At 40.3% G+C, this 14,574-nt stretch overlaps 1 protein-coding gene across 1 annotated transcript; it reads right to left on the bottom strand.

Annotated features, from left to right (window-relative positions):
- Positions 1-688: 688 nt before the first annotated feature.
- Positions 689-14,373, bottom strand: LOC134100420 (myosin heavy chain, fast skeletal muscle-like). Its single transcript, XM_062553608.1, has 39 exons — positions 14,170-14,373; positions 13,919-14,062; positions 13,680-13,836; positions 13,552-13,579; positions 13,315-13,420; positions 13,133-13,225; positions 12,982-13,045; positions 12,791-12,889; positions 12,605-12,708; positions 12,268-12,406; positions 10,892-11,010; positions 10,505-10,654; positions 10,237-10,407; positions 9,851-10,151; positions 9,693-9,754; positions 9,514-9,601; positions 9,303-9,420; positions 9,087-9,210; positions 8,830-8,966; positions 8,469-8,724; positions 8,115-8,357; positions 7,847-8,023; positions 7,301-7,446; positions 7,110-7,200; positions 6,615-7,004; positions 5,602-5,728; positions 5,403-5,521; positions 5,121-5,317; positions 4,839-5,022; positions 4,586-4,751; positions 2,895-3,019; positions 2,461-2,769; positions 2,129-2,332; positions 1,917-2,042; positions 1,661-1,831; positions 1,464-1,568; positions 1,106-1,201; positions 868-999; positions 689-781 (listed from the first exon to the last, which is right to left on the bottom strand). The coding sequence occupies exons 1-39, from the start codon at positions 14,371-14,373 to the stop codon at positions 761-763; spliced, it is 5,793 nt and encodes a 1,930-aa protein (XP_062409592.1). The 3' UTR covers positions 689-760.
- Between the last annotated feature and the right edge of the window lie 201 nt (positions 14,374-14,574).

Genomic DNA, 14,574 nt, shown 5'->3' with positions numbered 1-14,574 from the left:
GTTAGCGTCGCGCCCTCCCTGGTTTGCAATATTGTTGTGATTACACAGCCGAGGAGATGAGTTGACCGTTACGTTGGGACTGAGGACTAGAGACGCCATGGATGCAGAGATGAACGCTATAGCCTACTTCTGAAGCAGCCCCCACTACCGTGGTCAACCCCTGGCCACATCTGCCACACACACACTGTTCTATCTCATGTGATTCATGATTCATGAACACAGTCGCAGTACAACTTTGTAATATCAAAAGTGTATTGGAAATGTACTTACAGCATTATTGCACATAATGCATCACAGTATACTATAACTAATAATGGTGTAGTAGTGTACAGTATTTTAAATACACTCTTATCATCCTCATTTCTATTAATTTAGCATTAATTTAGATATTTCATTGACAATCATATTGAATAGAGATAATTAGCAGACTTAGGTTTAATGCTGACAATCATTGATTTGCTATACAGAGGCTATTTATCTAGCTGATCCTAGCTAAATTGATTCTTTATTTTCTACATTATTTCACAGTTAACTGTGCTATGACTGTGCTATAAAATATTATTTTCTGGATACGTTTATGGTAAAGACAAACTGACCATTTGGTTAAACCGTGATGCTGCCTTACAATAAAAAAAAAAAAAAAAAAAAACACGAAAATGAATGCTCAGATTTCAGTCATTTATTGTAGTTACAGAATAGTCATTCTGCGTATACCATCAGGATATTATATCCAGATAAAAGTGACTGGAATCCAGAAGGTTTACTCTGCTGCCTCTTTGCCCTTTGGGAGAGAACAAAGACAATACATTATTTTCATTACATGCAATATGAAGTCGAGCCAAGAAATCAACATTACTAAAATCGTACCTTTCCAGAATCCCGGCTCTTGGCCCTCAGCTTGTTGACCTGAGACTCAGCAATGTCCGCACGCTCCTCAGCCTCCTCCAGCTCATGCTGCACCTTCCTGCACTTGGACAGGTGGGAGTTGGCCTGCTCCTCCTGTGTTAAATAATTTAGTTTCAAACCAAGCATTTTAATTGTGTAATGAAAAGGCTGAGTGAATATTTGCAATAGAGATGAGATTTGGATAATAAATACTACTCACAGCTTCCTCAGCCTGCCTCTTGTAGGCCTTGACCTTCAGCTGCAGCTTGTCAACCAGATCCTGAAGTCTGTGGACATTCTTCTTGTCCTCTTCAGTCTAAACGAAGATGAAGTGTATCAAGCCTTATCGTCTTCTGTTAAAGGATCACTCCACCGCTTTTTCATATTAAACTACGTTATTCTCTAAACTAAGAGTTGATACATACCTCTAGTGTCTCAATGCGTGCAAGTAATAACACATTGAGACGTACTGTAGTTTATATGAAAAAGATTGATAACGTAGTTTAATATGAAAAAGCAGTGGAGTGTTCCTTTAAGCATTTAACACTAAGATACACAGTGAAAAGACATGTTTGTACCTGGTAGGTGAGCTCTTTAACCCTCCTCTCATATTTGCGGACTCCCTTAATGGCATCACCACCACGTCTCTGTTCAGCCTCAACCTCATTTTCCAGCTCACGAACCTTAATGTGGAAAATATTTGGATGTTAAACACTATTTTCCATTAATGTGATATTTTTGGGAACATTCTTCACATGCACATTTTGCTGCCTACCCTAGACTCCAGTTTCTGGAGTTGTTTTTTGCCACCTTTCATGGCCAGGTTCTCAGCCTCATCCAAGCGATGCTGCAGATCTTTCACTGTGATCTCCAGGTTCTTCTTCATCCTCTCCAGATGAGAACTGGTATCCTGCTCTTTCTTCAGTTCCTCTGCCATCATAGCAGCCTAAATAACAGGACAATGACTTTCACATCATATCAGCTACAACTTTGCCTTTGCATGTGTTTAATGAAAAAAAAACACTTCTTACATCAGTGATGGCTTTCTTGGCTTTGTCCTCAGCATTTCTAGCCTCCTGGACAATGTCATCAACCTCACCTTGGACCTGAACCAAATCAGCTTCAAGCTTCTTCTTGGTGTTAATCAGACTTGTGTTCTAAAATTAAACAGACCATGTCAATTATAAACTGAAAGGAGTACATGTTTAATCGATTAACCTGTTTTTAACCTTCTTCTCTGTACCTGAGAGTGCAGGAGGCCAACACGCTCACTGGCATCAACCAGCTCCTGCTCAGCCACTTTGCGGCTTCTGTCTGTCTGCTCCAGGGCAGCTCTGAGCTCCTCAATCTCAGCGATCATCAGGGTGTTCCTGCGATCCACCATGGCAACCTGCTCCTTCATGTCGTCTTGTCCTCTTATAGCGTCATCAAGGTGCAGTTGGGCATCCTAACCGAAAAATATGCAGTGACAGAGGATATAGTGCTACTACTATATCCTGCTAAGATTTGTTGTACTACTTTTAGATAATATTAGATCAGACTGCACTAAATAACCATTTTATTGACATCACTAACCTTGAGTTGACCCTGCACATTTCTTAGTTGTTTCTGAGACTCAGAGGCCTGGCGGTTAGCATGGCTCAGCTGAACCTCCATCTCATTGAGGTCGCCCTCCATCTTCTTCTTGATTCTCAGGGCATCATTTCTGCTCCTGACCTCAGAGTCCAAGGTGCTCTGCATTGACTCAATCACCCTCTGGGCGTTCCTCTTGATCTGCTCCATCTCTTCATCCTTCTCTGCAATCTTCCTGTCAACCTCACCCTTGATCTGGTTGAGTTCAAGTTGGACACGAAGAATCTTGGACTCCTCATGCTCAAGAGTTCCCTATTGAAGCAAATTAATAATTCATTAATTAATTAAATCAAAATGAATAATTAATGAAAATAATGTTTTCTGTAGGATGTCTATAATTAGTTTTTGTTTTTAATCATGCCCATTTGGGCATCTACCTCAGCCTCCTCCAAGGCAGTCTGGATCTCAGACTTTTCAGTCTCAACAGTCTTCTTTGACTTCTCCAGCTCATGGATGCTCTTTCCAGTCTCACCAAGCTGCTCAGTCAGGTCCGAGATCTCCTCTGCAAATGTGCATTGTGCATTGATGATATTACAATAAACATATTTTCGCAGGATATGCATCAGGGGCCTCATTTATCTGAAAAGGAGCCTCATTTATCTGAAAATGCAGCTGTATAATATTTTCCCTTCCACATACAGGGTAATTCTGACGATAAGATAAATAGCTTGACATGACGAGTAATAAATAGTAGCCTAAAGGAAAGTGTAGTAGGCCTAATGCGTTGTCAATGCAGTATTTCAATTTCAATTTATTTTCACTTATAGAGCGCCAAAATATTACACGTCTCATGGCGCTTTACAGAGTGTTAAACATTGATGACACCACCCTAATGAAAATAAAAAGATTTTGAAGTTTAAGTATGCATACAGTGTGTGTGTGTGTGTGTGTGTGTGTGTGTTAATGTACAAGTGTTACACATAGCCTAATATAGCCGTCACTAAAGGCGCACCTATTTGATTGTAGACTAGGCTATATTAACTTGCGCATCCATAGTTGAAATCACCCATCATAACTTTCAGACAGACGTTTCCGCAATGTTCACAGACTTTTTACGGTAGAGTTTTTTTGTTGTTGTTGTGCTGTCTGAATGCATATGTCCGTATATCTACTACCGTAACTTTTCCTGCTGCGACCTAGTCATTTTGCTGTAATGTTGCCGCCACAGCTGCTATGTGAATCTAATCGCGGGAAAATTCTGCACTTGTCAGTGATGATCGAGGGAAGTATTACGTGTATTTAAAGCGCCCTAATGCCACTAAACAGTTTTGCATCTCTCTAACACGCTGCCGGTAATGCAGCAATTGGCTATAGCCAGAGCCCATTTAGGGAGAGCCGGTTCACTATTAACTCTCTTGTACCTGCATTTTACCTGCAATCTGTTGCAATTCCACTAGGGGCAATCGCGAGTAAGTGCAAAAACAATGGGGGTCTATGGGGCTAGACAGCTAAATTGGTCTGTACCACCTGATTGTCATAAAATCGATGGGATTTTAGTTTCTGCAAGCTCAACATGGATTATATGCTCGCAATCGCCCTCTCGTTGCAGTACCACCTGGAAGTAGCGTGAGAGTGGCGGTTCTCTCCTTATTAGACATTCTCTGCTATAGCCTCCTCCATACGGTGTAAAAACTACACTCTTCTGCTGTCAGGCATGCACAGCTGACAGCACAGCCGCATGTAGGCATCATTATCTGCCCAGCAAAACCAAGCCCAATTGACGGAAATTGTAAATGAGATGTGAACAACAGGTGGCCGTATACATTCCACATACTGTATATGTTTCATGTCTGAATGTCAGCTACCGTCATTCGGCAAGCAATTATCGCAAAATGTGCAGAAAACCTGTCTGAAAACTGCTATAATGTCTATTGTCTATAATTATATAATCTCTATAATTTATATATTTCATGTTCCTATCGATGCAATATTGACCATAAAGTGTTCATTTACAGTACACTCATTTAGGAGAGGAAAACATGAAATTTCAGAAATGATCGAAGATCAAATGAAAGATGGTTTCTACGCAACTTTTTTATGAATGAGGCCCCAGGTTTTCTTAACTTACGTTGAAGATTTTTGTTTTCTCTTTTCAGGGTCTCAAGGTGGTCGAGAGCCTCCTCATAGGAGTTCTTCATCTTGAACAGCTCAGTGCTGAGAGAGCGAGCCTCTTTCTGGGCACCCTCCAGCTCAGCCTGACCCTCCTCATACTTCTGCTTCCACTCTGCCAGGACCTTTAAGAAACAGGTTTTACTTTTAGTCGGATACTCATTCATCTTATACCAACATTCCACATTTTAGTGCTATTTTGGAGGTGTTACCTTGTCAAAGTTCCTCTGCTTCTTGTCAAGATTAGCAGCCAGAGCATTGGCTCTCTCCACATCAATCATGAGGTCCTCAACCTCACCCTGGAGTCTCTGCTTGGTCTTGTCCAGAGAGGCACACTTGGAGTTGACAGCCTCAATTTGCTCCTCAGCCTCTTGCAGACGCTGGGCAAGCTTTTTCCTGATTACATGATTAGATTAGATTACATGATTGTTAGACAAGAGTTTTGAAAAATAAATTATTATTATATTAGTGTATTTGGGCTTTACTGTACATACTTTGACTCTTCAAGCTCCTCAGTGCGCTGGATGGCATCAGTTTCATATTTAGACCTCCATTGAGACACTTCACTGTTTGCCTTTGACATGCCACGCTGCAGCTCAGCCTTTGCCTCCTGCTCTTCCTCAAACTGCTCCCTCAGGAGGTCGCAGTCATGGCGTGCAGACTGAACAGCATGGGCCAGGGCATTTTTGGCCTGTTGGTGAAAAAGAATATGTGTTCAGTAGCTGCACAAGATGCCATGAAAGTGAGACAGTTGTTTGACGATTAGGAATCTTTACCTTGACCTCCTCCTCATTCAGTCTCTTCAGTTCCTCTATTTGCTGAGTGAATGCTTGTTTGCTTCTAGTCAGCTGAGAAACCAGGGCATCTTTCTCCTCCACCTGACGTCCAAGCTCACCTGGTTGAATTTTTTTTATTTTTTTAAGATCAGATTTTGTAGATAGAAAACAACTAATAACATATTATCAATCCATTTACCATGTTCAGTCTGAAGTCTTGCTCTCTGAGCACTGATGTCATTGAGCTGGCGGGCATTCTCATCACTCTTGGCCTTGGTTTCACTGAGTTGGTCCTCAAGGGCGCGGCACATCTTCTCCAGATTTCCCTGTTTATATCAATGAGACCCACAGGCACGTAGGGAAAACAATAGAGTTATAGAAATGTAGCACCTCAGTGACAAGTTTGTAAGTTAAAGGGATAATCCGGAGTGAAATGCACTTTAGATCAATTTTTCGGACTATTGGGAGTACATACGTTGAGTTGACACCAAAATCATGTCATTCGGATGTATTTTGAGAAAGTTCGCGCTCACCGTTTTTAGCCAAAACTCGTTAGCCTGGAAGTGACCGGGGCGTGTCCTTTCGCCGCTACAAAACGCTATTTTTATACCTCTTCTACTGTTCCAAACAACACTACACTTACGTGGTAGTGAGTAGAGGTTCCCTAAAGCCAAACCGAAGTATCCGCACGTCTTTATGTGGTCGGATAGAGAGTCCAGAATGAATTTAATCGAGTCCGTACCTTTCCGGAAATGTTAGTAAAGTGTTGTGAAAACGTTGCTAGCTGCAACAGCGACATTTCCGGAAAGGTACTGACTCGATTAAATTCATTCTGGACTCTCTATCCGACCACATAAAGACGTGGGGATACTTCGGTTTGGCTTTAGGGACCCTCTACTCACTACCACGTAAGTGTAGTGTTGTTTGGAACAGTAGAAGAGGTATAAATATAGCGTTTTGTAGCGGCGAAATGACATGCCCGAGTCACCTCCAGGCTAACGAGTTTTGGCTAAAAACGGTGAGCTCGAACTTTCTCAAAATACATCCGAATGACATGATTTTGGTGTCAACTCAACGTATGTACTCCCAATAGTCCGAAAAATTGATCTAAAGTGCATTTCACTCCGGATTATCCCTTTAACAGTCAAATTATGTTGCTGTTGTTGTACAATGGCAATAAAGATATCTTATTCTCTCTATCAAATCACCAACCTTAGATTTGGCAACAGCCTCCATATTGCTGGACAGGTCATCAATTTCCATCTTGTATTCACTTTTCTCCTTCTCGAGCTTCTGCTTGACACGTTGGAGGTTGTCGATCTGCTCTCCCAGCTCAGCAACGCTGTCTGCCTGCTTCTTGCGGAGAGCTGATGCAGTGGCTTCATGCTGCAGGGTGGACTCTTCAAGGTCACGACGCAACTTCTGGAACTCAGCCTCACGCTTCTTGTTCATTTCAATTTGTGCAGCAGTGGCACCACCAGCTTCCTCAAGCCTTTCACTGATCTCTTCAAGTTCCCTGGAGAGATCAGCTCTCTGCTTCTCAACCTTGGCACGAGCTGCACGCTCAGCCTCAATTTCTTCCTCCAGTTCCTCAATGCGAGCCTATTGATTGTGAGAAAATATATACTGTATCACCACTTAACATAAAGAAAACCGAAAACAGTTTTAAAAATCAACCCCCCCCCAAAAAAAAAAAAAAAAAAAAACCTGAAGCTCCTTGATCTTCTTCTGAAGCTGAGCAGCCAGTGATTGTTCATCTTCAATCTTACTAAGAAGTTGGCTTGTTTCAAAATCCTTTCTGATAAACAAATGGAAGACCCATTAACCCTGTCCTTGGCTGCATAGAAATTAAAATAGCAATGTTTTGTAACAGATATTACTGTAGATATTGGCCTTACTTCTTGATCTTCTCCTCAGATTGCTGCTTGTCATTCTCAAGGTCCATGATGGTCTCCTGAGCCAACTTCAGGTCACCCTCAAACTTTCTCTTGGCTCTCTCAAGGTCCATACGAAGCTTCTTTTCTTGCTCCAGAGAGCCCTCAAGCTGCAATTTCAAAGTGTGAGGCAGGTGAGTAAATAGAACATAAAGGCCCGTTCACAACAATAACGATAACGATAACTATGAACAAATATCGCTCTCGTTAATATGACTGACAACGTTCACACATAAACGATAACGACACAAAGAACGATATCGTTGTTGATCACTTTCAGAGCGATTTTGAGAGCGATAAAAATCTAACAGCCAATCAGAACCCATAATATTCTAGCCATCACATTCATTAACATGAGGAGGGACTTTTCTTATCGTTGGCCAGTGTGGACGCTTTTATCATTATGGTTATAGTTATCGTTATTGTAATCGTAATCGTTCTTGGTGTGAACGGGCCTTAAGTTTCCATTGCATAATTAGTTTATTCATATACAACATATTCAGAACTTACATCATCCACTTGCTGTTCAAGTTTAGTCTTGGACTTTGTCAGAGTGTTGACTTTGTCTTCCTCTGCCTGAAGATCATCAAGAGTCTGCTGGTGGGCCTCTTGGAGGGATTTCTTCTCCTTTGTCAGTTTAGCAATGGACTCATCCTGAGAGGCCATCTCTTCAGTTAGGTTCTTGACCTGCACATAGAACGTTGTAAGGGTCAAATGTAACTCACACCTTTTAGTGTTGATGGACTATAATGATTTTCAGACATTAATACATCTGAACCTTATTCTCAGTGGCATGTTTCTCCTTCTCCACTTTGGCCAAGGTCAGCTCCAGATCATCAATGTCCTTCTTGAGTTCAGAGCACTCATCCTCCAGTTTCCTCTTCTTGGCAGTCAGCTCAGCATTAATTTCCTCCTCATCCTCCAGTCTCTCAGTTGTCTCTTTGAGCTTGGCCTCAAGTTGGATCTTACTTTTGATAAGACCTTCACACCTCTCTTCAGCATCATTGAGACCCTCAGATCCCTATTGTAAATATAACATATTTACATGACATCTGATTTGTATTGAAAATACAATGCTGAGACTGGGTAGTGGTATGATTGTGAATATTGAAATGGTACAGTATACACGTACAGATGACACTTGAAGCGCCAGGTCATTCCTTTCTTGCACCAGAGACACCATCTTCTCCTCCAGCTCCTTCTTCCTAGCTTCTGTCTTTGCATGGTCCACTTTGAGTTTCTCATAGTTTTCCTTCAAGTTGGCCAGCTCCTTTTCAGTTTCAGCACTCTTCAGCAAAGGCTTGATTTTGTAGTAAACCTTCATCCAAGGCCAAGTCTTGACATTCATGAATGAGCGGATATTGTACTGGATGGTGTAAATAGACTCTCTAAACAAGAATGATTGTTTGTCAAATAATTGGTCACATGCTTTTGAAACAATTAGTCCTTGAAAAAGAAATACTCATGCTTTCGAATCCTTGTAAAACAATTACCTCCTTTCCATCATCTTACTATACTCCCTCCTCATAAGGAATGCACGGCAGAGAGCCTGCGTCATTGTGACCAAGGCTGCCAGTTTCTCATCTCTCATCTCCTCAAGGGTACCCAACAGACCAGCTTTGAAGAACACCTGAGAAAACAGAAATGATATGCACTGTATAGAATGGACACAAAAAATTGGTGTTAATTCTATATATACATAAAAAAAAAAAATATATTAAAATCTGTTCTAAACTTGAAACCTCTCTACCTTAGTGTGTCCAAACTTGTACTGGGTGTGATCAACATCGATGGATCCCAAGAGCTTCTCAGCAGCCTTCTTGTTATCAATGAACTGACCCTCAGGGATAACACTGGCATTCAACACTTTGTATCTGGACATGATAAATATATACATTATTTTTCCCTGTTTAAATCATATAAACAGTATAGAACATAACTAATTTTAGTTGCTGTCCTAGTTCACCTCTGCTTGAAGTCACCATACTGGATTCTACTTGGGAAACCCTTTCTGCAGATTCTGATACCCTCCAGCACACCATTGCACCTGAGCTGGTGGATAACCAGGAAGTTCTGCATATAACCTGTCAAATACAGGTCATAAGATTTCATATTCTCAATGTATTACATGAATAATGCACATACTGTATCTTCATTCACCACCAAACGCTGTTTACCTGGTTTCTTAATTTCATTTGGAATTAGACAACGCACAAAGTGGGGATGGGTGCTCCTCAAGTTGGTCATCAGTTTGCCCAAATTCTCCTGTTGAGGTAAGAATGCAGTCACATTATCCCCTCACTGTTTTTTAAGATGAATTGTTTGTTGGTTATTGATTCAACATACACGTACATACCCTGAACTGTGATGACACAGTCTGCATTGAGCCACCCTTCTTCTTCTTCTTACCACCAGCCTCTGGTGACATACAAATGAATAATTCAGTAATTGAGTTACATGAAAATGTATATTTGGGATATTTTTATATTTGCTTTGTGTAGTGTGTTTTGTTACCCTCAACAACAGGTGGGTACAAGACAGGCAGGAGTTTTACTCCTGACTTCTGGTACAGCTGCACAACAGAATCATTCAGTGGATCCTTGTTCTTGTCCAGCCACCCACCAACATTGTAGTCCACAGTGCCGGCATAGTGAACCAGAGAGAAGTGGGCCTCAGCCTTGCCTTTTTTGGGCTTGGGCTTCTCAAAGGCCTTAGTTTTGCCAAGATGCTGGTCATACAGCTTGTTTTTAAAAGTGACGTCAGAGGCTTTGGGGAACATGCACTCCTCTTCAAGGATGGCGAAGATTCCCATAGGCTGTTGGAAAAATGAGCTTTGTTTTAAAAATCGATAACATCAAATAGTACAAATTTAGCACTTGCTTTGATTGATTAAAACTGACCCTCTCAATGAGCTCAATGCAAGCGGCCAAGTCCATGCCGAAGTCAATGAACTCCCATTCAATGCCCTCTTTCTTGTACTCCTCTTGCTCCAGAACAAACATGTGGTGGTTGAAGAACTGTTGCAGTTTTTCATTGGTGAAATTGATACACAGCTGTTCCATGCTGTTGAACTGTGTCGGAAATATATGAAATATTATTTGAGAGCAGCCCACTTGAGTAACGAGAAAGAAATAATGCGTGTGAAAAATTTTAGATTTTTGTCCTTACATCAAAAATCTCAAAGCCAGCAATGTCTAGCACACCAATGAAGAACTGCCTTGGCTGCTTTGTGTCCAACATCTGGTTGATACGGATGACCATCCACAAGAACATCCTCTCATAGATAGACTTGGCTAAGGCCATAACGGAGTTGTATACCTGACACAAGATGGTAAAGTAACTGTCTCAGTATGCACAGACCTAACCATACAATTTAGAGTGACTGGAAACATTAATGATAATTCCTACCAAACATTGTCAATGCTGTACTGTACACACTATGTCCAGACACCAAAAAATAAAATATTAAGATAATAAAAGCATGTAATTTATCTACCAGAAATTCTGTTCACCTCATGTGACCTTTTAGTGACTTAATTTTTTAGTGAATAATACCTGTTGCACAGTTTGACCCTTGGTGACAAACTCATTTCCAACTTTTACTCTTGGGTAGCACAAAGCCTTCAGCATGTCAGCAGAGTTCAGGCCCAGAAGGTAAGCGACTTTGTCAGCATCTGAGGTAGTCAAATCATGTAAGTGTGTTAATATGAAATTGAAGTGACTACAAATACATTGGCTAAACAATTACATTGTAAATTGATTAAGGCTTTAGTTGTTGATGATAGGTAAAGGGTGATGTATTTTCCGCCAGTCAGTATTGGATATGTCCTGACTGGGTGAGGGGACCTTATAAGACTTATTTTCCAATAAGCAGATAATATACAATATACACTTATTACACAGCCATTATAAGAAATGAAACTTCACACAATATGTGTTAAGAAAAAAAGTTTTTCACACTAATAGAACATGAAACTGTTAAATGTTGCGTAGCAACATTTCTTGCTGACTTTCTTTATCAATGAAATTCCATTACGATCATTGACTGTATTCTTGTAGAATGATATGAAAGATGTGAATCAGAAATAGAAAACCTGATGTCAATGACTGTGGTTGTTCATTTTTCTGTTGGTAAATGTAAGGAAATACTTCAAGGTCCATTCAAGTCAATGGAACTTAAAGGAACACTTCACCGTTTTTTCATATTAAACTATGTTATTCGCTTAATTAATACGAGTTAACAGAGATGAAGTTAGAAGGGACCAAACACCTCCATCTTTTCCCTATTAAAGAGACCCTATGCAACTTTCTGCAGGAGACGATCGCTCCTTGTTTACATCTGGAAGTCTGAGACGAAGAACCACGCTTGCAATTTATATATTTAAATATAGCCTATACATGTATAAATATACACGCTAAAGCTGTCGGGGAAGCTCTGCAGAGAAAATGCAAGCATAAAACGAGCGAAAACGAAAAACGAAACCGAAACCAGAGATGAAATCGCCAATCCTGCATAGTTCCTCTTTAAAATACAGTTACACGAGTAGACACACGACCAAGTATGGTGAGACAAAATAAAACGTGGTGCATTTCTAAGCAGGTAAAAGGGATAAATATATTGTGTGGCGGAATAATATTGGCGCCAGAGCCAGTGAGTGCATGCATTGAAACATAAGAGGTATGTATCAACTCGTCTTAATTAGGGGAATTTCATAATAATTAGTTTAATATGAAAAAACGGTGAAGTGTTCCTTTAATGTAGCCTTCTAAAGAGCAGGCTAATAAATTGATCATTAATAACAGGGTAAGATGACTTCAATAGATAAAATTACCTTGAGGTACTAGTAAAACAACTAGAGTGCTGTAACCTACCCTCAGCTTCAATGGATTTGACATTAGAAGGGATCCAAGGTCAGAGATTTTAAACCTACCCTCAGTGCCATCAGGCTCAGCCTGCTCCTCACGCTGCTTCTGCTTGAATTTCAAGTTGCCATGATGGAGCACAGCACCAGTCAGCTTGTAAATGGTAACTTTCTCCTCTTGAATGAAACCCAGGATGTCAATTGCTTCCTGTAATGAAACATTATTAAAGATTACAGAAATTGAAGAGGAAAAACAACAGTCTTGTCAAATCAAATCAACTTTATTTATATAGCACATTTCATACTCGGAGGTCATTCAATGTGCTTTACATAAACACTAGCAAACAGGAATAGCTAATACAAGCATAGAAGGGCAATAGTCAAAGAATAGTCTTGGAAGACTTACATCTGTGGCATCCAACTCCTCTTTGTCATCAATGCTGGCCACAGTGATCTGACCCTGACTGCACATGGGATAGTCATAGGGGTTGGTTGTGATGAGGGACATTTCTGAAGAGGTTAAAAAATGATTTTAGAAATTAAGAATTGCATGTATTGATTTGTGAACGTTGGTTGAAAATATTAACCTTACCTATAATCTCAGGCTTGTGGTTGGTCATCATCTGGTAAAAGATGTGGTAGCCTCTCTCATCAGGAAGCTGGAATGTCACTCTAGACTTTTCCAGCAAGTCTTTTTTCATGTAGGGAAGTATGTATTTTGAGTTAACAAAAGGCAGCAATCGGGAAACATTTTTTTTATAAACATAGAATAGTTATACTCACAAGTCTCAATATCAGCACTAGCCAGTTTTCCAGAAGTGCCAAAGTGAATTCTGATGAATTTACCCTGTGTGAAATGAATTTATCATAAGAAATTGATTCTCATCCATAACTACAGAAGTGAGACAAGAGCTTGAATAAGAGATTAACTTACAAAACGTGAGGAGTTGTCATTCCTCACAGTCTTAGCATTACCATAAGACTCAAGCAGTGGATTGGCAGCAATAATTTGGTCTTCAAGAGAGCCCTGCAAGTCAGAGGATAAATTGTTATTTAAAGTGCTTGACTGTGTTGTTGTATGATAATTAGCCTACTGTATGTGCATAGGGTCCTAACCTTCATTTTGCTTGTATCTTTCTTCTTGTCACTAGACACTGCAATTGTTGCAAAGTACTGGATGACACGCTTGGTGTTCACAGTCTTCCCTGCACCAGATTCTCCACTGGAATGCACAGAATGTGTTGCAATTTTTAGAACAGGATGACATGAGTGCTATAAGATAACACAGAAGATAATGCAAAGGCTTTATCCTTGAAGTTATCAGAAGTTTTTAAGACATGCTTTGACACTTACGTAATCAGGATAGACTGGTTTTCCCTGTCTGTAGGACAAAATAGTTGACATGAGTTGATCATTTTAAAAGATGAATCAAATGTATCATTTATTAATTTGATTCCGTGGTTATTAAACTGCAAGCATACCTTGAAGCATGAATTGATAGGCGTTGTCAGAGACAGAGAAGATGTGGGGTGGGGCCTCCACGCGCTTCTTGCCTCTGTAGGCATTCACCACCTCTGGGTCGTATACTGGGAGCCACTTGTAGGGGTTCACAGTGACACAGAAAAGTCCAGAGTAGGTCTAGAATGAATAAATAAAGAGGATTAGTTTTCCAGCATTTGTTTTCAACAGTCTTTTTCTTCTATTTAACTGTAATGCTTACGTAGATCATCCATGCTGCATAACGCTCTTTGAGGTTATACAGCACAGAGGCTTCATTGAGATGGGTCATCATGGCCATGTCTTCAATTTTGTCGAACTTGGGAGGATTCATGGGGAAGACTTCATCTTCCTTCACTGTCCTTTCCTAAAACCAATGTAGAAAACAGCTTTAACAAAGAGATGTATTCAAGAAGCTTTCTATGAAAATGTCATTGTATTACCAGAATCATTTTAACAGCCTTTCCAAAGTACCTCCTTGGTTTCAAGCGTTTCAACAGTGGCTTTGCCACCTTCCTTCTTTTTGATTGTACCCTTGATGTACAAGTCCTCTTTGTCAACCACATAGCAAGCTGTCTTCGCATCAAAGGGTATGTTCTGTGCCTCAATTCTCTCCTTCTCAGGCTTCCGGAGGTATATGGCAGCCTTGCCAAATACGGCCATTTCACCATCCCCCATGGTTTCTGGTTACTGCATAGATCAGAAGCATTTATAAAATTACTGAATATACCTAATCGAACGTAACGTTATAATATTACATAATATAATATATAATATTACAATATTACTAATAGCGCAGATGTGGGGGAACACAATTAACCATTCTCCAAAAACAAATGATAGCATCTGGAAACTGCAGAAAATGGGCACAAATAATAA

The sequence above is a fragment of the Sardina pilchardus genome, chromosome 14 (assembly GCF_963854185.1).
Source record: "Sardina pilchardus chromosome 14, fSarPil1.1, whole genome shotgun sequence".
Taxonomy (NCBI): domain Eukaryota; kingdom Metazoa; phylum Chordata; class Actinopteri; order Clupeiformes; family Clupeidae; genus Sardina; species Sardina pilchardus.
Note: the sequence above shows the minus strand (reverse complement) of the source record. Positions and strands in the feature narration are given on the sequence as shown.

What these genes read in the sequence shown, in the direction of transcription:
- LOC134100420 (XM_062553608.1), bottom strand. Translation starts at nt 14,373, where the DNA reads ATGGGGGATGGTGAAATGGCCGTATTTGGCAAGGCTGCCATATACCTC. An exon ending in TGAATGAGGAGGAGGTCAAG is followed by an intron (nt 5,318 to 5,402) that starts GTAAAGATTCCT and finishes TTTCACCAACAG; the next exon opens with GCCAAAAATGCCCTGGCCCA. An exon ending in TCCAGAAACTGGAGTCTAGG is followed by an intron (nt 1,569 to 1,660) that starts GTAGGCAGCAAA and finishes TTCCACATTAAG; the next exon opens with GTTCGTGAGCTGGAAAATGA.